The sequence below is a fragment of the Podarcis tiliguerta genome (genome assembly GCF_965153285.1).
Source record: "Podarcis tiliguerta genome assembly, chromosome: 7".
In the NCBI taxonomy this organism is placed as follows: Eukaryota; Metazoa; Chordata; class Lepidosauria; order Squamata; family Lacertidae; genus Podarcis; species Podarcis tiliguerta.
Genome location: NC_139540.1, coordinates 84,722,587 through 84,746,169, shown reverse-complemented (window position 1 = coordinate 84,746,169; position 23,583 = coordinate 84,722,587). Strand labels below are relative to the sequence as shown.

Sequence of the window (23,583 nt, the reverse complement as noted above, 5' to 3'; positions counted from 1 at the left end):
GTGATAACATCAATGTCTAAACATGCTCAACCACATCACTCACAAACTGGCAGCCATAATTAAGTTTTACTGTTCTTGAAGCCCAGGCTAGACACTGGCAGAGCAAACAGAATGAAAACAGCAACAAATTCATTAGCACACCATTCAAGAGTTAGCAATTCAAATTACTAGTGATGTATGGAAGTGAGAGCTGGACCATAAAGAAGGCTGATCGCCGAAGAATGGATGCTTTTGAATTATGGTGCTGGAGAAGACTCTTGAGAGTCCTATGGACTGCAAGAAGATCAAACGTATCCATTCTTAAGGAAATCAGCCCTGAGTGCTCACTGGAAGGACAGATCCTGAAGCCGAGGCTCCAATACTTTGGCCACCTCATGAGAAGAGAAGACTCCCTGGAAAAGACCCTGATGTTGGGAAAGATTGAGGGCACAAGGAGAAGGGGACGATAGAGGATGAGATAGTTGGACAGTGTTCTCGAAGCTACCAGCATGAGTTTGACCAAACTGTGGGAGGTAATGGAAGACAGGAGTAGGACATGACTAAACGACTAAACAACAGCAAGCATATCATCTGGCATATTATCTGCATGGTCTAAAACAGCAAAACACAAATAAGAGGGATACCTCCTTTCACGAGAGATCTTAGATCCAGAAGTCTTATTTGTATATTATACAGATTCTTGACACAGCACATACCCAAATCGGACGCCACAGAATGCACAAATAAAGTGTGTTATCATACTGTTAGTGTATCCACCTGAAGAATAAAGCAAAAGATTTGTGCTCAGAAGCAATATGGCGCAAAAGTATGTAAATAAGAACGGTGAAGAAAAGGTACACCCACTGTATCCTCTTCGGTAGTTTGGGGAACCTCTGATTTTTGGCTCTCATGCTATTATCTTTTTGGAAAGTAGCAATGTTCCACTTGGTCTATCATGGCCATAGTGCTTCTTTTTCTCACATTTCCCATTTTTCTTTCATCTCTACCCCCACTTTCTCCCCCACTATTAAAGTGAATCATCTTTCTTTAATACAAATGTAAACATACTCACCTTTGTACAACACAAACTTTTAAGAATGGAAACTCTCAAAGGCAGGAATGTGATCTTAAAAAACTGCTGCCACACAGGAGTAATTATATATCCATATACACATAAATCTTCTGTCAAATCATTACAAAGATAAATATGACTATCTTCACATACATTTAAAGAAGCATAAGAAAACTAGAAGAATACAGAACACCAGAAAACAAAAAAGCCCAACCAAATATTGCAAGAATTGCATTTTTAAATCTCTTCACAGGGTGTCACTCTTTACTGTTAAATACCCCGTGCAGACTCCTAGGAGAGCTCCTCCTCTTTGCTGTCATCAGAGAATAGGCAGCACCTAAAGTGAAGGAGCACAAAGGGTAATAGCAAGCTGGATTAACCACCTCCCCCCACTCCAATATTGCACATAACGGAGGGGGATTCAAAGGAATATATTTGAGATGGTTGTTCCTCGGAGAGACTACTCGATGAGGAAGCAGCTGCTGCAGTTGGTCCTTCTTCACACAGCCTGGGAGATGGGGAGCGGCCAGCTCCATTATTCTGTGCCGGAGGAATCCCAGCATGGCACCTTTGTGGGCCGCATCGCCCAGGACCTGGGGCTGGAGGTGAGTGAGCTGGTGCCTCGGATGTTCAGGATAGCTTCCAAAGAGCACAAGGATTATTTAGAGGTAAATGTGCAAAATGGAATCTTGTTTGTGAATTCTAGGATGGACAGGGAGGAGCTTTGTAGCAAGAGCCCTTTGTGCTCCATCCACCTGGAGGTGATTGTGGATAAACCCCTGACTGTCTTCCATGTGGACGTGGAGATTGCAGACATAAACGACAATGCCCCTGTTTTCTCAGCAAGTGAGGAAAATCTGTCTATTCTAGAATCAAGAATTGCAGGATCCGTTTTCCCTCTAGAGGGAGCTTTAGATGCAGATGTTGGTACAAATGCACAGTTAACTTACCACCTCAGCCCCAGTGAACATTTCATGTTAGATTTCCGAAGGAGCAGTGAGGATAATTCCTTAGGCTTTGTAATAACAAAGCCGTTAGACAGAGAAGATATTTCTGTGCATCGCTTGCTGCTCACAGCCACGGACGGTGGCCAACCTGCGCTAACGGGAACAGTTCAGCTGGTGATCACAGTGCTTGATGTGAATGATAACCCTCCCGTCTTTAACCAGTCAGTGTACAAGGTACAAATGTTAGAAAATGCTTCCCTTGGGACGTCAGTGGTTAAGCTCAATGCCACTGATGTGGATGATGGCATTAATAGAGACATTACTTACTCTATTCGTAGTGTAATTCCACCTAAATTAAGTACCATGTTTAGGATAGATCCAAATACTGGGCAAATTATACTGAATAATGAATTGGATTACGAGGACACTAATTCGTATGAAATTCGAGCAGAAGCAACAGATAAAGGTGGTAACCCCTTGTCTGGACACTGCAAGGTTTTAATAAAAATTCTGGATGTGAATGATAATATTCCAGAGGTGTCAGTGACTTTCCTGTTGGTACCAGTTCCAGAGGATTCTTCACTGGGGACAGTCATAGCCTCAATCAGTGTCTCAGACAGGGATTCTGGGGTCAATGGACAAGTGACCTGCTCTCTGTGGCCCACTGTGCTTCCTTTCAAGCTGGTATCTACCTATAAGAATTACTACTCATTGGTGCTGGCTGAATCCCTGGACCGTGAAGAGGTGGCTGAATACAGACTGGTGGTGACAGCCCAAGACCAAGGGACTCCATCACTGTCAGCTAGCAGCAGCCTTGTGGTGCCCATTGGTGATGTGAATGACAATGCACCTACTTTTCCTCAGCCTTCCTACACTGTCTTTGTGAAAGAGAATAATCCACCTGGTGCTCACGTCTTCACAGTGTCCGCCTTAGACCCAGACTTAGGTGAGAATGCCCTTGTCAGCTACTGGCTGGATGAGAAGCTTTGGTCATTGTCAAGCTACATCTCAGTGCACTCGGAGAGTGGAAAGGTCTATGCTTTGCAGCCCTTGGACTATGAGGAGGTGAAGCTGCTGGAGTTCCAGGTGAGAGCCAAGGATGCTGGGTTCCCCCCTTTATGTGGCAACGTCACAATACAAGTTTTTGTGGTGGATGAGAATGATAATGTGCCTGCGGTATCTAGGCCAGAAGAGGCGTCCCTTGCTCTGCTGGTAGCCCCTGTCTTGGCTGGACATGTGGTGGGCAAGGTCCATGCCCTGGATGCTGACTCAGGCTATAATGCATGGCTGCGCTATGAACTGCATGAGGCAACCAGAGGCCCCTGGCGTGTGGGGCTGTACAGTGGTGAGATTAGTACAACACGTGCCCTGGATGACATGGAGGGCAGCAGCAGCAGCCAGAGTGTACTAGTGCTTGTGAAGGATCACGGCAAGCCAGCACTGTCCACTACAGCCACATTGAGTGTGTCGTTTGTGGCAAGCACTCAGGTAATCCATAGAGATGCTCACCTTCCTAGAATGGGAGGGAGTCCAAAGCCATTGGTGGACAATGTCAACATCTACCTGATTGTTGCTATCTGCTCAGTATCCAGCTTGTTCCTGCTTGTGATTATAGTATACATGGCTCTGCGATGTCAGTGTCAACCCAAGGAGCCCGTGATGTATGGCCCTGGCACAGCCACACTGGTTTGTGCCAGTGAGGTGGGCAGCTGGTCATATTCAAATCGCCACAGCCACATCCTGGCAGCTGCGAGTGGGGAGCCTGGTGCCAAAAATGATCTGATGGTTTTCAGTCCTGGTATTCCTTCCATTGTGGAGAATGGGAAGCAGCAGGATCTGCTCTGTGCAACGGTTAGTGCCCTTTCTGAACTATTTTATTATGCATATTTGTGTTATAATATTTGTGTATATAATTTTCATGTGTTTTATTTTTAAAATAAATAATTACAAGTTGCCCCCAAGACATTTTAATGGATTTTAATGGTTTATAATATCTTTTGGGCTTCTCTTTTGGTCTAATAGCAATGATACAAACATTTATGCACTATAATAAGAGGTATGAAAGAAGCATAAGACTTCCTTTATGAGGTTTTCATGAATCTGGTTTTTATCTTTTGCCCCCTTCAGATGGGACAGTTTCAGACTCTTTTTCATGGCCTAACAAAATAGCAAAATGAAAGAAAAAAAATCATTTCCTGTTGTATTGTGAAAATGGCTTGATATTTTCTCAGTGCATGAGCATTCTACCTGGCCAATAAAATAGTGAGGGAGAATTGAGTTTTAATTCCCCTTCTTGTTTTAACCTCTCTCACCCGCCAAACACACAAGGAAACCTCCTGATGTCATGAATAAGGCAATCACGTCATCCTCTTGTAATAATTGATGTTGAGGATAGCTCCTTGAAAAGTTTTTTGGAAAAAGGCTTGTGAAACCGCATCTTAAGATTGAAGAGGTGTCATCTTTCTGAGTATTATTTGTAAATTGATTATAGTGTACTCCAATGTTATGCAAATATTTTGGTGTGGATTGACAAGTAAGAAATGAAAAATGGAAATAATTGTGTAACACAAATATAATATCTAACCTAGAGGGAGAGTAGTATAACTACCTCCTCTGACACAGATACCATGCTATATCCTCTGTCTTGGAAGGATGTCTTTCACACACTGTATTTTGTCCAGCTGAACATGCTTTTGTGTACTCCATATTGAGGGATGAGTGCTCTGCATGTGCTCAAAGGTATCCTTTTTATTTTTAGTTTCTCCAGAAGAACCCTTGTATATATGCATTTTTAACACCACAGGGAGGAAGGCAACTTGTAGTACATGATTTGGATGCAGAATCTGCAGACAGGGACAAGGCAAAACTACCTTTAATCTCCCTTTTGTAAGGAACTAACTGACAATATAAAGCATATGCTAAATATAATGTATAATACACCTTTGATGCTAGATACTGAAAAAGCTTTTGATCAGCTGGACTGAGCTATTCTAAAACACTTGCTCTTAAGAATGAATAGAAGTCAGTCGTTTTAAAGTCAGCGTAACACAGTATAGTGCGATCCATAGTGCAAGTAACATCAATGGTCATTTCTCAGAGAGCTTTCCATTCAAAGAGGCACTGCACAGGGGTACTACAGGTGTACTACAACCATCAAAGTTCTTGGCAGTAACCATCAGACAGAATTAAAATCTTTCTGCTCACACACACTGTGGCTAATTTTGCTTAATTTTTCTGAAAGCATAGATGGAATTGGAAGAAGAGAAGTCTGGCTACAAAATAGATTAAAACAAATAATGGAGTAAATCTTAACCAAAACTGAGAATCTATTCTAAAAGATTTAATGAAATAGGATAAAAGCATGCTTCTCAACTCTTCTCATTTTGTAGAATGTCATAGTACATATTTCAGCAAGTATTATTGTAATTTTCAATTATTCTATTGCATTTATCTCCTAATATTTCAACTCAGGACAGAAGCTGTTTGCCAGTTATTCACTGCAAAATCAAATGCATAGGGCTTAAAATGTGGCAATACAGGTGTAGCAAACACAAGACTATAAACCTATGGACAAGCTCTGGAGATGCATAAAAGATGCACCTATGACCTTTTGGTAGACCAATGCAGACCATCACGTCATACTACTGATTCACTTAGTGAGAGCACATTGAGAAGCTGGAAAGGAAAAATAACATATCTCTTACTCCATTCTATACAAATAATCTCTTTGTATATGGTAAAGAACTGCATACCTTAAAAAATGGCATTAACCTCCAGTAGACTTCATTGAGCATAAATAATGTATTTCATATAACCGTCTAACAGAAAAACCAGAAGTGCCTGAAGTAATTTCAGTATCTACAAGGTAGGTACATCTTCATATCGACCTAATATATTGTATGGTGTAAATAGGGACCTTCTCTTCTCTTTTGAAAGTTTCCTAGGATCTGGGGTTGCCTTCACAAAGGGTTGCATTTATTTTTTTGTAATTTTAATAAACTGCACAACAGCAAACATGACTTACCTTACTAAAGAATAAGAATATAAACTTGATCTGGAAGAAAAGCAACTGGTGGATGCTAAGGGGGTTGGATTCCATGTTGTTTGTAGCCTTTTCTTTAAGGTGGCCTCTATGCTGATTATGTAGATGGTATTATACTGTATTTTCCCATGGCATATATAAGGTTGTCAAATGGTTGGTGGGGGAGGGGGAGGGTTGTGGGCTTAATCTAGACAAGATGGAAGTACATTTGATTGAGGGCATTTGTTCAGCCTGTTTTGGATGGAGCTGCACTCAAGCTGAAGTATCAGGTTTCCGGTTATTGTCATGTAGGGGAAAATCTCTCAGTCCCCTGAGAGAAATGTGGGAGCACCATAATTATATTTTCCTTTATTCTGTGCAACTGTTTTGGCACAACATAACACGTGCTGCTTCCAGGCAGTTTTCCCAGCTCCCCAAGCTTGGTGTGAAAATCAGAAAAGTCAGCCACTGGTTGATAAGGACTCAAGCCTTATTCACACTTACCCTTTCTTCACTCTTGCCATGCACATGTCCATGCTTAAAAACTCTGTGTCCAAGCATTTGTTTTTGCCCTGGAGCTTTCCTCATGAAAACCCGCTCTTTAGCGCTCAGTAGGAGCAAATGTCAATTCAGGTTTTCTGTGGATTGCCATTTGCTGTGATTGAGCCTTAAAGAGCAGGTTTTCGCTGGGAAAGCTCTGAAGTTAAAAAAGTGGGGGACACTCAGGCAAAGAGCTTTAAAGTGCAGACTGTGCCTGGAAAGAGCAGAGGAAAAGTAGATAAACCCTCACCTCAGACACAAGCCAACTAAGCAGTTATTAATCACAGAACCTGGCTGAATTAGATGAATGGTATTCAGGGTGAATAATGGAAGAGCTGTTCCCCAATTGTGTTATTCTAGGAATGTGTGCTTGAATGAAATGGGTGTGGTCAATGATGTGGTTCCTTCCCACACAAATGCTTCCTGGAAACAGGTCCCAGACCTCTGGTGCTAAGTATGAATGAGCCCAAGATTTTCTCTCTCCAAGTAACGCAGAGCAGAACACTGCAGATAGTTTGCAGAATATCCATCTCCACAATCTAGGGCGAATAAAACTAATGCCCTAAAATGGCCCGAAGCAGTTCTGAAACAGCTATCCTGCCAAAGCAAACTACTACTACCCAGGGTTCAACACATGTCAATGCCATCGCTGAACATGTATCAAAATATCCAAGGCCAGCAACCCTTTTAAAGGAAAGCTGGATGGCTAGTAAGTTAAAATGCAGTGTAAAATTTACTTAATTGAAAGAGTTCTGTGAAATCAGAGTTTTAACAAACATTATAACATAATGCCTAAGGTCAGATGACAAGTACACAATCTTTTCAAGTATTTAAAAGTTCAATCACACGGTGTCGCTGTTTGGTAAAAAATAGTGTCAGAGGACTGGAAAAGTCAGCTCCTCCTTCCTTTGTGCAGAGCTCTGCAGCAAGTAATGAACCATCATGACTGCTCAACATAGGAACAGAAATGAACATTTAAGGTAGACACACATCAATTTCTATCTATTTGTACTCCTGAAAGAAACAAGACTGTGTGTATTCCTCTGTGCTCCGGATGCATTTTTAAGAATGGATGTTTGGAAACTAGGCTCCTTGGTGAGGCTGAGGCTGCTGCAGCTGGTTCTTCTCCACACAGCCTGGGAAATGGGGAGCGGCCAGCTCCATTATTCTGTGCCGGAGGAATCCCAGCATGGCACCTTTGTGGGCCGCATCGCCCAGGATCTGGGACTGGAGATGGATGAGCTGGTGCCTCGGATGTTCAGGATGGAGTCTGCAGATCATAGGAACTATTTTGAGGTAAATGTTCAGAATGGCATTTTGTTTGTTAACTCCCGGATAGACAGGGAGGAGCTGTGTGGCAAGAGCCCTTTGTGTGCTGTTCACCTGGAGGTGATTGTGGACAAACCTTTGAGGGTCTTCCATGTAGAGGTGGAAATCAAGGATATAAATGACAATGCCCCCACTTTCTCTGTAAATATAGTAAATCTTTTTATATCAGAATCAACAGCATATGGTTCTCGCTTCTCTCTACAAAGTGCTTCAGATGCAGATATTGGTAAAAATGCCCTTATTGCATACAGTATCAGCTCAAATGAATACTTTGCTCTGGGCACTCAGGATAAGCAAGCTAAAAGCCCTCTACCAGAGCTTGTTTTAAAAAGGACTTTGGACAGAGAGGACATCTCTCTGCACCATTTACTGCTTACAGCAACAGACGGGGGTCAACCAGAACTCACAGGAACAGTACAGCTAGTGATAACTGTGCTGGATGTTAATGATAACAGACCTGTCTTTAATCAGTCAGTTTATGAAGTGAGTTTACTAGAAAGTTCAGCTATTGGGACTCTTGTTGTAAAGTTAGAAGCAACAGATATTGATGAGGGCATCAACAAGGAGATTACTTATCGCTTTAAAAGACCTTTACCTTCAACTATTCAAACTATGTTTGAAATTGATCAGAATACAGGGGAGATCAGATTAAAAGAAAAGCTAGATTTCGAAGAAATTAATTTATATGAAATTCAAATAGAAGCCACTGACAAGGGACATGCACCAATGGAAGGAGACTGCAAACTTTTGATAGAAGTTTTGGACGTGAATGACAATAGCCCTGAGATGTCACTGAAGTCGCTATCCGTGCCAGTTGCAGAGGACTCCCCACCAGGGACAGTGGTAGCTCTGATCAGCATCTCAGACAGGGACTCTGGGGCTAATGGGCAAGTGAGCTGCTCTGTGACACCCTCCCACTTACCCTTCAAGCTATTGTCCACTTTCAAGAATTATTACTCTCTGGTGGTGGCTGAGCCCCTGGACCGGGAGCGGGAAGCAGAATACAAGCTGGTAGTGACTGCCCAGGATCAAGGGACTCCATCACTATCAACCAGCAGCACCCTGGTGGTACCCATTGGTGACGTGAATGACAACGCACCTGCTTTTCCTCAGTCTTCCTACACGGTCTTTGTGAAGGAGAACAACCCACCAGGTGCTCACATCTTCACGGTGTCTGCCTCGGACCCAGATGTGGCTGAGAACAGCCTGATCAGCTACTGGCTGGATGAGAAGCTCTGGCCCCTGTCAAGCTACATCTCGGTGCACTCAGAGAGTGGGAAGCTCTATGCTCTTCAGCCCCTGGACTATGAGGAGGTGAAGCTGCTGGAGTTCCAAGTGAGAGCCAAGGATGCTGGGCTGCCCTCCCTGTGTGGCAATGTGACGGTGCAAGTCTTTGTGGTAGATGAGAATGATAATGTGCCAGCTGTGACTGTACCAGTAGAGGAGGCTCCCACCCTTCTGGTGGTCCCCCTGACAGCTGGGCATGTGGTGGGCAAGATCCGTGCCCTGGATGCTGACTCGGGCTACAACGCATGGCTGCGCTATGAGATGCATGAGGGGTCCAGTAGGCTTTGGCGGGTGGGACTGTACAGTGGTGAGATCAGTACAACACGTGCCCTGGAGGAGGCAGAGGGCAGCAGCAGTCATAGTTTGCTGGTTGTGGTGAAGGACCATGGGAAGCCCGCTTTGTCAGCCACCGCCACGCTGAGTATTTCGTTGGTGGCCAGTGTCCAAGCCCTCCCAGCTGATGCCCGCCTTCCCAGAAGAGGGAGCCCCAATCCCCTGGCGGATAACATGAACATCTACCTCATCATAGCCATCTGTGCAGTGTCCAGCTTGTTCCTGCTGGCCATCATCGCCTATATGGCCCTGCGGTGCCATTGCCAGCCTAAGGAGGCCATGGTGTATGGTCCTGGAACAGCCACGCTGGTGTGTGCCAGTGAGGTGGGCAGCTGGTCCTATTCAAATCGTCACAGTCACATCTTGGGGGGCGTGACAGGAGACTCCAATGCCAAAAGCGACCTCATGGTTTTCAGCCCCAACATACCTGTTTTTGCAGAGACTGCACAGGTAGGGAATACAAAGGAGCTGGTCCCAGATTCTTCTGGACAGGTGAGTCTCTGATGTTATTAGAATTGCTTTTATGGTAGGACAGGTTTTCTGTTAATATGTCCACAATATGCATATATTGTAAATATCAGATCAGCCTGTGGAAATTTTTAAATTGTTTTTATCCATTATACTTTTCTATGATGTGTACCATTATCTGATGACTTTAAAGCATAAAGATTTTAAAATATATGAAGGTAATGCACTTGGTCACATAAAATAATTCTTCCTAACTACATAACAATTAACAGTGGTCAACTGGATCTAATTGTGCTGAAGGGTGTGGGTGAAAATTAACTTGAAGAGGAACATAGAAATTTTCATGGTGTGGAAGAAAAGGTGATGCAAGGCTTCTGAAAGACACATGAACACCCAAATTAACAATGGACATTATCTATGCAGAAATATCAACATTAATAAATGATTACATCGAAAAAACAAAGATCTTTAGAAAAAATATTGTTATATCCACTGTTTGAGTGGCAAGAAATTTCAGGGGTGCCAGCACATACCTTGTACTTGGTTTCCTCAGAATGAAGGTAAGTGGAGATGGTGGCGTCTGTGTGATATAATGTTCTGTACGGTGGTGTCCATTTTTTTTTCAAAGAGGGCCAGATTTGTTGTTGATTTTTTTAAAGGATTGAATTTGTTGAGCTTTTTTTAGGGTTGACGTTGCTGAGGTTTTTTAAAGGATTTTACCCCAAGAAATAAGCTGCCACAGGGGCCGGATTAAACCAACCGGCGGGCCGGATTAGGCCCCCGAAACGGAGTTTAAACATGCCTGGTTTCCGCCTATATGTGGGCTGAGCATAACGTGGAAGACCTCACAGCATTAACACTGCTCATCCCTTAGGTCCCGCCCACCCCTGTCATAGTTTTGGATTGAGCACAGTCAGGACTTTGCGTCTTCCCTGCAGATGATACTGGCCAAGGCATATTTTTTTTTACACTCATAGAAGACATCAGCTCCAGCCAGGGAAGGAGGGGGAAAGCCTGCCTCACTTTAGCCCACTTCTGGAAGCACCTCTAGCTAGTCGTTTCTGTGGCAACCAAATGCTTGGCTAGAGTAATTAACTTAACAAAGAGACTGGTTTGACCTCTGTTCCAAACAGAATCCTATCTTACAGTGGTGAAACTACAGGGTTGGAGGGGACTGAAAAATGGCATGCATCCATCTTATAACACTAAAATACAAGGAAAAGAAAAAGCAACTTGGCTTTGTATTTAACAAAAACATTCAGCATGATCCTGCCTCTTCCCCAAAGAGTGGTGTGCAAAGGTGTTCTGAATAGCAAAGTGCCGTACTCTTTCCCTGCAATAATTGGCCTTCTGTGGCCTGTAGTTCCAGCCATTCATGATGAAATCAGGTATAACTATAGAGAACTTGACATCCATCATTAATTGCTTATCACCCTAAAAAAAAACCAATGAGTTTGATTTGGTGCATCTTTTATTTTATTTTATTTAACAGAATTTATATGCCTTTTAATCATCAAAACCTATAAACGGGCTGCATAAAAGGTTGACAGTTTAAGAGGCTGAAAAAGATAGAGATTTTGGAAAGAAATAATACTTCCTCACTGCACCAACTAGCACAGGGGGTTATTCCAACTAGCACGGGGGATCAGTTCAAAAGGAAGAGGCAGTAGGTTGAATTCAACTAAGTCCTACTCTGTATAGGCCCATTGAAATTAATGAACCTAAGTTAGTCATGTCTTAATAATTTAATAGGTCTACTCTGAGTAGGACTAGCATTGAATGTGACCCATTCAATCCTGACACACTTGGAGTCTCTGAACTAATCATGATGTAGTGAAAGCAAACAGGATCAGCAAATGAAGAATTTTAATTGAGTGTTTAAAGGAAAAGTTTGAAAGGGAATCCAGGAAGACCACAATACCACAGAGAGCTACAGAACATGGCCAGTGAGCAGGGTGCTGTGCTGACATGCCATGGCTGTGCTTTGTTTTCCTGTCTGAGGATGTATAAAACTTGCAGCAAGTGCAAGCTGGTATTGCTGCTGGAAGAGAAAGTGCAAGAGCTTGAGACATGCCCACCCATTCTTTGGCTCATCATGGAAAATGAATAATTTCTAGCAGGAACAAAGGAAATACTTTCAAAAGGACAAAAGGAGGGATCAATTTTTAAGGAAGATGAAGAAAACCAGATGCAGGAGGTGGACACATGGAGGAATGTCACACAGGACCAAGATAATCAAGAAGCCTTGTGTCTTTTGGAGCTGTGGAATTGATTCCAGGAACTGCCCATGGAAATTATTTAACAAAGTTCCCCATGATATTCTTGTTAGGAAACTGGTAAATGTGGTTTGATGATGTTACTGGGTGAGTTTGTAGCTGGTTGAAAAACTGTATCCCAAGAGTTCTCGTCAATGACTCCTTGCTAACCTGGAGACAAGTTGGGTGTCACAGGGACATCTTAGGCCCAGCGTTGCTAAATATATTTATAAATGTCTTCGACAAAGAAGCCAAGGGAATCAAGGTGATACCAAACTGGGTGGAGTAGTTAGTACTTTAGAAGACAGAGACTCAATCAGAGATGATCTTGATAGGGTGGAGAATTGGGCCGAAGCAAACAAAATGAGTTTCAAGAGAAATAACTGTAAAGTTCTGCATTTAGGTAGGAATAATTATAGGATGGGTGCTGTTTGATTTGTGAGCAATACATGTGAAAGGATCTAAGGGTTTCAGTAGACCACAAGTTAGGCATAAGTCATAATGTAGTTAAGAAGACTGATGCACCAAAGTATACTGTCCAGATCACAAGATGTAATGACACTCTATTCTGCTTTAGTCAGATTTCATCTAGAGTTCTATGTCCAGTTCTGGGCATTGTAATTCAAGAAGGATATTGACTGACTAGAATGTGTTCATGGGAAGGTGACAAAGACTTGGAGACTAAGTCCTATGAGGAAAGGAGTTGGGTGTGTTTAGCCTGGAGAAAAGAAGATTTATGATAGTTATTCTGAAATATTTGAAGGGCTGATACTTTTAGAATATGGAGTAAATGTGTGTGTGTTTTTGTTCTAGAAGGTAGGATATGAATGAAAGAGCCTATGTAGCAAGAAAAAATGTTTAGACCAAAAGTTAAGAAGAACTTCCTGATTGCATGAGCTGTTTAACAATGGAACACACTGCCTGTCAGATGTACTGTAGTGGCAGGCTCCTGCATTAGCAGGAGGGTAAACTAGATAATCGCCAATGAACTTTCTAACTCTATCATTCTATGATACTCAAACAAAATTAGTTTCAAGAGAAAAGTTGTGGGAAAAGATGTGGGAAAAGTTCAACTTTTCAGTGCCTCCACCAGGTTATTTTCCATAGACCTGCCTATTGTGAACAGATTCCTTCTATTATAGTCATCCTTTTTTTCTTATTCTAAAAGCAAGATTTCTATACAGTTTTATATATATATAGAAAATCTTAAGTGGTTTACATACATAATAGTAAAAAAAAATTTGTTTAAAAAATAGCAATGATACAGACTTCTTCAAGCAGTGGCCCAGATGGGTGATTATCCTTCTTCTTGCTTTCTTCTGTTTACCATAACCTCTGCAAAATCTCTTTGAGTCACTATTATTGGACATGAAGTTTTTCATCTTTGAGAGAAATGGAGAGCTGAAGAGACGTTGGTTCTGGAGCAGTGTCCCAACTCATACAAAATTGCTTGCTGGCTTTGTTAATAATAATAATAATAATAATAATAATAATAATAATAATAATATTACCACCGAGTCCATCTGACTGGGTTGTCCCAGCCACTCTGGGTGGCTTGCAACTGATATAGAAACATAATAAAACATCAAACATTAAAAACTTCCTTCTCTGCCGACCTCGTGTTGGAATGAGTGGACATATAAGGACTGCCCTTCTGCTTAGGTTGTGAGATTTACCATCTGCTAGGGGGTCCAGCAGAGGAATAGCAAGGAACCCAAAGGCAAGACAGACAAGGTCCAGAAACAGCATCAAGGCCTTGTTCCAAGCAGCATTAATTGCCAGTCTTTGCAAATCACACAGCGTAGAGCAAGCAGAAAACCAACCAAACCCCTCTCTTCACTTATTTGGCTGACAGGCCCAAACCATAAGAATTCCTACTTAATCCTTCTATGACCAGCTATTCCCAACATGGATGGATGGACGCAGATATGTGGGATGGTGGGAGCTGGGTTTACATAGCTTTTTCCAGGCTCCACCCTCAAAATGTGGCAGGTTTTTACATATTCACTCCATCATGTCCTGCACCCATCCAGGACTGAACTCAAAGGTCCCTCACAGCCTTCAGAGACAGACTGTTTCCTACTCCCACCCCTATCAGCAACAAGAAGATGAACAGATTCAGCTGCTTTCCTAAGTCATTGTAAGACAACTTCCTTTGAATAAAATAGTTCAATTTGAAATAAAGGACACTGTATTTTCCTATGTAGCTGTGGTAATACAGCACCTCTCCATTTATGGATGCTTCCTCCATATTTGGTTGTATGTATGTGAAGGATGATTTGAGTTAAGAAACTCTATTGTTGGAGGATGTTAGTCAAGCGATCTCATTCAAAGTGTGTTTGTAACTTTAGTATCAAAGTGACATGCTTTCAAACAAATGGGTGGGGTGAGTGAGATGTTGGTAATACTTAATGAGATTTAGGCTGCAATCTTATGCACACTTACTTTGGAGTAAGCCCCAGTGAACAATAGGAGTGTTCATTGCATTGCACTGTATGTATTCTTCTGATTTGAAACAGATAACCAAGCTGGATTGCCTGCGGCATACTTCCTTCTGAATTTTGGAGCTTCCTAGGTTTAGAGAGAATAAATGTGGTTTGCCTTCTTCTGTAAGGCATTCCTCTCAATGACTCCTGAATGTTGTTAACTTAGAGTGCATGGGAAGAAGAAGATGACATTTTATTTCCCCCCAAAAATATTTTGTGTCAGAGTTGTTTTAAAAATGTTTCTTAATTTTTTTTTTGTTAGTGCTGTCCCATTTTTTTGGTTTTGTTTCACCTATACAGAGGTGTACCTAGGCTCTCTTGCACCCTTGGCAAGGAGCTGTATAGCACACACACACACACCACTGTCCCTTGTGCCCTTGGCAAGATGTATTGGCACCTCCAAAGCCAGAAAAGACTATAGACCAGAAACTCAAAAAGTTGGCTTCCTGTCGCCTTTCATGTTCTGCCAGTGACTTCCTCCATGGCCATTGGGGTTGGGTCTGCCCTCCTCCTCTGTGGGTCTATCTGTCTGCTTCCCTCCTCACTGCTTTCCCTCCTGGCCACTCCAAGCAAGAGGGTCCCCCTGGATGTGTGCAGGGAGCCCAACCTGACCAACCCCTAGGTATACCCCTGCACCTATATTATGAAACAGAATTATACACTGACAGGGGGATCCTGCTAGTTCTAGAGTTTACTTTGACTGCAGCATTGGGACATGGCAACTTAAAGGGGCAACACACACTAATGGGGGCAGGGAGACTGAATTTTATATATTCATTAGAAAATCCATCCAAATTCTTCCCCTTATAGTGTTATAGTAGGTTTATATATGTGCACTAATGAAATTAATTTGGGATTGGCAGTGTTCACATATCCATAGCATCCCCCAAAACATAGATGAATGCACACATGTGTATGCTAACAATTCTGTATTTTGTGAAAGTCTTAAAATATTTTTCCCCCCCTCACTTTTGGAGAAACACACTTACATAGAAAGATAGCTTTTTTTAACTTGGCAAAATACAGTGTATGATTTCTGTAAAGCAGTTGGTCCTAAGAATCCTTAAACCCATCCAAGGCAATGAAATTGAAATTATAAGATGAAAGCCATACAATATTCTTAAAAGGGAAGGTATCCTTGGTCTCTAGGAACCTACCTGTCTGAGCCATTCATGTCTGAATGCTACCCACATTCAAGTAGGGCACAGTTTACTTGAATGGTGAGACACTCCATGCTCAGAAACATATGGGCATGTATAGAAATAGGAATAATGAAGTGGGGGAGAAATAAGTTGCAGCCTCCTTCGATCTTCTGTCTCAAAATTGCCCAAAATTTGTCTCTGTCTCAAAATTTCCTCTGGTCATTAGTGTATAATTTTGTTCCTAGTTCCTTATTTGCAGTTGATTTATCAACAGTTCAGCTGAGATTTTCACTAACTAAAGTGGAAAAGCAACCCCTAGAGGGAAAGCCCTTTATTTTCAAATTCCAGTAGATGATGTATCATATTCCCATCAACACTTTCCCTTGCATTAAAATGCTGAAACCAAAACTAATTTCAAGATTTCAAAATTAAGTTGTAAACCACGCAATAAATGAATCTTGTTGTTTGTAACTATGATTTTAAAAGTTGGAGGCTATTAAAATCATAGAACTGAAATGGCAACAATTACCAGCAAATGAAAAGATACATGCAGAATATAATAAACATATCTTTCAAGTAAAATTTTATGCCTTATTATTACTTTATTTTCATTGACTGAAGTGATGGCATGAAACAAGACTCCAAGAAGGCCTTCTCATATAAGGCACCTGTACTTCCCCATCTAGTCGCACGATGTCGCTCTCTGCTTAAATATCTTGCTAAGAATAAAGGGTGTACACAAGGCTCTTCCTCTTCTTTGTCATCAGATATCTCTCCGTGCTTGAAATGGATGGATGAGCAAAATGGATATTATGGAGCTGGATTAATTTTTTCAAAAAAATATTTTATAAAGCTGTGACATGAAGTAATATATAAAATATATGAAATATTTCTGAGATGGTTGCTCCATGCGGAGACTGTTCTTCAGTGGGGAGAAGGCAGCTGCTGCAGCTGATTTTGCTTCACACAGCCTGGTTGATGGGGAGCGGCCAGCTCCATTATTCCGTGCCTGAGGAATCCCAGCATGGCACCTTTGTGGGCCGCATCGCCCAGGATCTGGGGCTGGAGGTGGAAGAGCTCATGCCTAGGATGTTCCGGATGGAGTCCCAAGGAGATGGGGACTATTTCAAGGTAAATGAGCAGAATGGGATTTTGTTTGTTAATTCTCGGATAGACAGGGAGGAGCTGTGTGGTAAAAGCCCGATATGCAGCATTCACCTGGAGGTGATTGTGGATAAACCCCTGACTGTCTTCCATGTGGAAGTGGAGATTGCAGACATAAATGACAATGCCCCTGTTTTCTCAGTCAGAGAGCAGAATTTAGCTGTCTTAGAATCGAGAGTGCCAGGTTCCCATTTCCCAATAGAAGAAGCTTCTGATGCAGACATTGGTAGCAATGGCCAGGTAAACTACAAGCTCAGCCCCAATGAATATTTTTCTGTGGAAGAGATAAAGAATTATGAGCACAGCAAGTCTTTGGTTCTGACATTAAAAAGACCACTGGATCGTGAAGTATCTGCAGAGCATCACCTGCTCCTTTCAGCATCAGATAGTGGGCAGCCAGCACTCACAGGCACAATCCTGCTGATCATCACTGTGGTCGATGTCAATGACAATGCACCTGCCTTTAACCAATCAGTTTACAAAACTGAATTATTGGAAAACTCTGCAATGGGAACATTAGTTATTAAACTGGAGGCAAGCGATTTGGATGAGGGGATTAATAAAGAGATTTCCTATTCACTTAGCAACCTTGTTGCTCCAAGTATAAAGGAAATGTTTAGCATAGATCCTAATAATGGAGAACTTAGAGTGAAAGGAACTGTGGATTTTGAAGAGAGTACAACATATGATATTCAAATTGAAGCAAGAGATAAAGGTGCTTATCCTTTGTCTGGACATTGCAAAGTTCTCATTAAGGTTTTGGATGTGAATGACAATAGCCCTGAGATGTCACTGAAGTCTCTATCTGTGCCAGTTGCAGAGGACTCCCCACCAGGGACAGTGGTGGCTCTGATCAGCATCTCAGACAGGGACTCTGGGGCTAACGGGCAAGTGAGCTGCTCTGTGACGCCCTCCCACTTACCCTTCAAGCTATTGTCCACTTTCAAGAATTACTACTCTCTGGTGGTGGCAGAGCCCCTGGACCGGGAGCGGGAAGCAGAATATAAGCTGGTAGTGACTGCCCAGGATCAAGGGACTCCATCACTATCAACCAGCAGCACCCTGGTGGTACCCATTGGTGACGTGAATGACAACGCTCCTGCTTTTCCTCAGTCTTCCTACACAGTCTTTGTGAAGGAGAACAACCCACCAGGTGCTCACATCTTCACGGTGTCTGCCTCGGACCCAGATGTGGCTGAGAACAGCCTGATCAGCTACTGGCTGGACGAGAAGCTCTGGCCCCTGTCAAGCTACATCTCGGTGCACTCAGAAAGTGGGAAGCTCTATGCTCTTCAGCCCTTGGATTATGAGGAGGTGAAGCTGCTGGAGTTCCAAGTGAGGGCCAAGGATGCTGGGCTGCCCTCCCTGTGTGGCAATGTGACAGTGCAAGTCTTTGTGGTAGATGAGAACGACAATGTGCCAGCTGTGACTGTACCAGTAGAAGAGGCTCCCACCCTGCTGGTGGTCCCCCTGACAGCTGGGCATGTGGTGGGCAAGATCCGTGCCCTGGATGCTGACTCCGGCTACAACGCATGGCTGCGCTATGAGATGCATGAGGGGTCCAGTAGGCTTTGGCGGGTGGGACTGTACAGTGGTGAGATCAGTACAACACGTGCCCTGGAGGAGGCAGAGGGCAGCAGCAGTCATAGTTTGCTGGTTGTGGTGAAGGACCATGGGAAGCCCGCTTTGTCAGCCACCGCCACGCTGAGTATTTCGTTGGTGGCCAGTGCCCAAGCCCTCCCAGCTGATGCCCGCCTTCCCAGAAGAGGAGGGAGCCCCAATCCCCTGTCGGATAACATGAACATCTACCTCATCATAGCCATCTGTGCAGTGTCCAGCTTGTTCCTGCTGGCCATCATCGCCTATATGGCCCTGCGGTGCCATTGCCAGCCTAAGGAGGCCATGGTGTATGGTCCTGGAACAGCCACGCTGGTGTGTGCCAGTGAGGTGGGCAGCTGGTCCTATTCAAATCGTCACAGTCACATCTTGGGCGTGACAGGAGACTCCAATGCCAAAAGTGACCTCATGGTTTTCAGCCCCAACATACCTGCTTATGCAGAAAATGGAAAACCACAGGATCTGCTCTGTGCAACGGTTAGTAACCCCTCTTTTAATTCATATAGTTTGTTCAGAACATTTGTTCAATAACCGGAATACATTTTCTTTACATTTTAATGTTTCCAAGGTCCATATGAATCACCTTAAGACGTATGCCACTAATATTCCAAATACTGGTAAGGGATTTTGTATTTGTATTTGGTCAGAAAGCAACACCTTTCAAATGATCCTTGATTTATACTTGGTTATTTGGAAGATTGTTGTTGTTGTTTAGTTGTTTACTTGTGTCCGACTCCTCGTGACCCCATGGACCAGAGCACGCCAGGCACTCCTGTCTTCCACTGCCTCCCGCAGTTTGGTCAAACTCATGTTAGTAGCTTCGAGAACACTATCCAACCATCTTGTCCTCTGTCGTCCCCTTCTCCTTGTGCCCTCAATCTTTCCCAACACCAGGGTCTTTTCCAGGGCGTCTTCTTTTCTTAGGAGGTGGCCAAAGTATTGGAGCCTCAGCTGTAATTTGCCTTTTTCAGTTGCTTGTTTTTTGATGAATATCCTCTGACAGGAGCAAGACAAAGAGATCTGTTCCTTCTTCTGCATTTGGCTCGGAAGGTAACATGAGAATTCTTTTCTTAGTTCCTTAATCTAAAAAGAATATTGCAGAGTTGGGGAAAGTTTGGAAAATTGCAACCAAAATGATCAAGGGGACGGAGCAACTCCCTTATAAGGAAATGTTGCAGCATTTGGAACTTTTTAGTTCAGAGTAAAGGTGAGTAAGAGGAGACATGATAGAATATAAAATAGTGTATAACATATGCATGGCATGGAGAAAGTGGAGAGAGAAAAGTTATAGGAATAATGGAGGACGACAGGAGGTTGGATGCAGGTGAGCTGAGCAGAAGCACACTGGCAAGCATGCTCCAAGACAAGCTGCCGGCTAGCTCTGTAGAGGCTCCTTTTATTAACACAATTTGCAAAACCAGTCAGATACATTTTGGACTGTGACTTTTACACATCTTCCAATCCCGAGATTGAGGGGTGGTACAAAGTTATTTTGGCACCTGTTTCCACTGTGTCATTTTCCCCTTGAACAATGTATGATGAAGAAGACAAAGGTCACAGACAGGGCACGACAGACCACTAAGAGAGCAAAGGTTAGACAGAGGGCATGATGTTCAGACAGCTGTGGCTTTGTCTGCAGATGGAAGTGTGCGCCACACCCGAAAGTCACACGGTCAGACAGCTGAGGTCTGTCTGTGGGTGGAAGTGTGCTCCACACCTGGCGGTCATTCCTTCAAAAGTTTTTCTCCCTCTCATAGCACTGGAACTGGTGGAGGTTGGAAGATTTAGGAGAGATAACAGAAAGTACTTTTTCACACAGCACATAGTCAAGCTGGGGAATCCATGCCCCCAGGAGGCAGGGATGGCCATCAACCTAGGTGGCTTTAAAAGAAGACAGGGCAAATTCGAGGAGGAGAGGGCTGTTGATAACTGCTAGTCATGATGGCTATCCTGTGTTTCCACAGTCAGAGGCTTCTGAATACCTGTTGTGGGTTCCTGGTCTTTATTTTATTTAATTTTTCATTTGTAGTTGTAGGGAGGATGCTGCTAGTACTTTCCCACCCTTGCTAAGTTCTGGATACGTGGAGTTGAGTGTTGGCATGTGCACCATTTGTTTAATTTTTAGGGAACTTCTTTATTTTTAGAAATTCAAGTTTTCAAATATTCCAGATTTCCAGTCAAAAGAATTTTAATGAATATTTGTGTGTGTCCCTCCAAGCCAGAAAATGTGAGGTCATTTCTGGGCATGTAGACAGGTATTGTTTTCCTGTGAATAGTACCTTTTAATTTTTTTAAAAAATTGTGAAATACAATGTTGTAAAAAGATTTGCGCAAAACAGTAGTCTAAAAAAACGTGTTGCTCCAAGTCAGGCAAGGTTGCACTTCTTTTCTCATTCTTTTTCCTGCGCCCCATAACTGGAAGGACAATTTTTATTTTTAATGCTCTCCCCCCCCCGTCTATTATTTGGGGTGATGAAAAATAAATAAACAATTCAAGGCAGTTCTTGCTGCTGGAGGGAGGCTGCTGGAGGTAAGCACAAGTGCTGCCAGAAAAGAAATAAAAATTGGAGACGGGAAGGGGAAGAATTAAATTGAAGGATTGATCCACTCACAGGAACACCCCGGATGCAAAGCATCCATTACCCAAAGTGCAGAGGTTTGGGGGAACTTACTCAATTATCTCTGGATTGGGGAAATCTGAATTTTGAAGGTAAAATGTGTGAGATCACAGTTCTTTGCTTGGACAACATGTGGATGGAGTTAAATTAATGAGAACACAAGCAGCTTCAAATACAAATTATGCTCTAGTGTGGACGAGCCCAACTATAGACCTGAGATTCTGTCTGTGTACGTACCATTGCTTTATATTCAAAGCCTCAAAGAATCTTGGCAACTGTAGTTTGTTAAGGGTGCTGGGGCTTGTAGCTTTAAAGGCATGGTGTGTATTCCATCTGACCAGAGGCAAAACCACTACACCTATAAATGAAACCTACCCAGCCCTGGTTTGGGGGACCAGATGAACAGACTGCCTTTATCAATATTATCTGTAGTTATGGACAAGTTAACAGTCAGTGCAGGCTTTTCAGCACAGGTGTAATATGTGTTGTAATGTGTGTAATATGTAACATTTTCCACTGCACTAAGCCCTATAGATAGGTCAGGAACCACCTTGACTGTCTCTGGAGCTGGTCCAGGAATCAGGACCTGCACTTTTAATTTGATCATAAGTTATCTAGAATTAGGTGTGAATAGTGAGGTCGTCAGTTTGCTAATGATACCAAATTGTTCATCAGAGGGTTAAAACAAGGAGGGATTTCACTTTTCTCTGAAAGTATTTCTTCTAACTGGGTGAATGAGAGTAAAGAGCCAAATGCAGTTCAGTGTAAGCAAGTGGAAATCAATGCACATTGAGGCAACCCCTTCTCCGTGTTTATGCTCATGGGATCTAACCTGGCAGTTACAGACCAAGAACGAGACCTTGGGATGATAGTGGACAGTGTGATGAAGGTGCCAGTCCGGTGCACAGCGGCTGTGAAAAATGTGAATTGCAAGCAATTGCAAATCAAATTGCCAATATTGTCATTTGTTTATTACCTTTTAAAATATCCCACCAAGGAGTTCAAGGTGGCACACCTTGTTCTGCCTCTTTCCATATTATCCTCACAACAGCACTGTGAAGTTGGTTGAGCTGAAAGTCGGTGACTGGTCCAAGGCCAGCCAGTGAGGATCGAAACCAGAGGCCTTTCTCCTGGGCATGGTCGGCCAACAGGTGCATAAGAAAGACAGGACATTTTTTATGTATGCTACAACAGCAGCAAGAATACTCATCGCGCAGTATTGGAAGACACAGGAGTTACCCACGCTGGAAGAATGGCAGATGAAAGTTATGGACTATATGGAATTGGCAGAGATGACTGGCAGAATCAGAGACCAGGGAGAAGAGACGGTGAAGGAAGATTGGAGGAAGTTCAAAGACTATTTACAGAAACACTATAAGATAATGAATGTTTGATGACATCAGACTGAATGTAAAAGGTTATTAGTAAAAAGTTGAAAGAGTAAAAAAGACCCAATATTTCAAGATATAAGGAAATATAGTTATATTAAGATAGTAAAATTATGACAAAATTAAATTAAGACAGAGGGAAGGAATTTGCTGATAGAATATAAGATTGGGAATACAGGGAAGGAAGGTCTGGGGAGGTCGATGAAATAAGTTAATGCCAAGAATATAATGAGGATAAAAATAGTTTTTGTTTTTATTTTTCTTATTTGTATTTTTTGCTGTTTTGTGTTTGTGTGTTGCTCTTATTGTAAAACTTAATAAAAATGATTTTTTTTTAAAAAAAGGCCAGCCAGTGAGGATCATGGCTGACTGGGGATTTGAACCTGGGTCTCCCAGGTTCTTGTCTTGACACTCTAACCACCGCACCACACTGGCTTTATGCCATCATTATCATCATTAGTCACTTTCCTCACAAAAGTGACTATAAGCAAAAACAAATATAAACACCAAAACCAATTACAACAAACACAGCCAATAAAAAAACCTAACCAACACATCTATATCAAAAAAGACAGGTCTTACACTAAGAGGGGCACTGGAAACCCTAGAAATTAAGGGCCCAAAGTCCAGATAAAAAGGAAAGTTTTTGCCTGGCACCTAAAAATAAAGAGAGCACCAGGCAAGTCTCCCTAGGGAGAACATTTCATAAATGGGGAGCCACCACAGAAAAGGCCTGTTCTTGTGTTGCTACAATTCAGACCTCCTGTGGGGGGGGGGGGGGCATATGAAGAAGGGCCTCAGAGGATGATCACAGGCTTTGGATCAGTTCATGTGGGGATTGATGGTCCTTTAGGTATTGGGGTGCTGAGTCACATAAGAATTTATAGATCAAAACCAGCATTTTGAATTGAGCCTGGAAGCTACCGGTAATTAGTAG

At 42.7% G+C, this 23,583-nt stretch overlaps 1 protein-coding gene across 2 annotated transcripts in view; it reads left to right on the top strand.

The window, feature by feature from the left end:
- The first annotated feature begins 1,371 nt into the window (after positions 1 to 1,371).
- LOC310681116 (protocadherin alpha-C2-like) overlaps positions 1,372 to 23,583 on the top strand; it is a 186,463-nt gene continuing 164,251 nt past the window's right edge. The window contains exon 1 of one of the 2 annotated variants that reach the window (XM_083448610.1): positions 1,372 to 3,849. In XM_083448610.1, the coding sequence (XP_083304736.1) occupies positions 1,492 to 3,849 (2,358 nt within the window). In that variant the 5' untranslated portion in view covers positions 1,372 to 1,491. Of the gene's footprint in view, positions 3,850 to 7,545; positions 10,001 to 23,583 lie in introns of those variants that run through there. The other variant, XM_083448608.1, reaches the window with a different exon arrangement.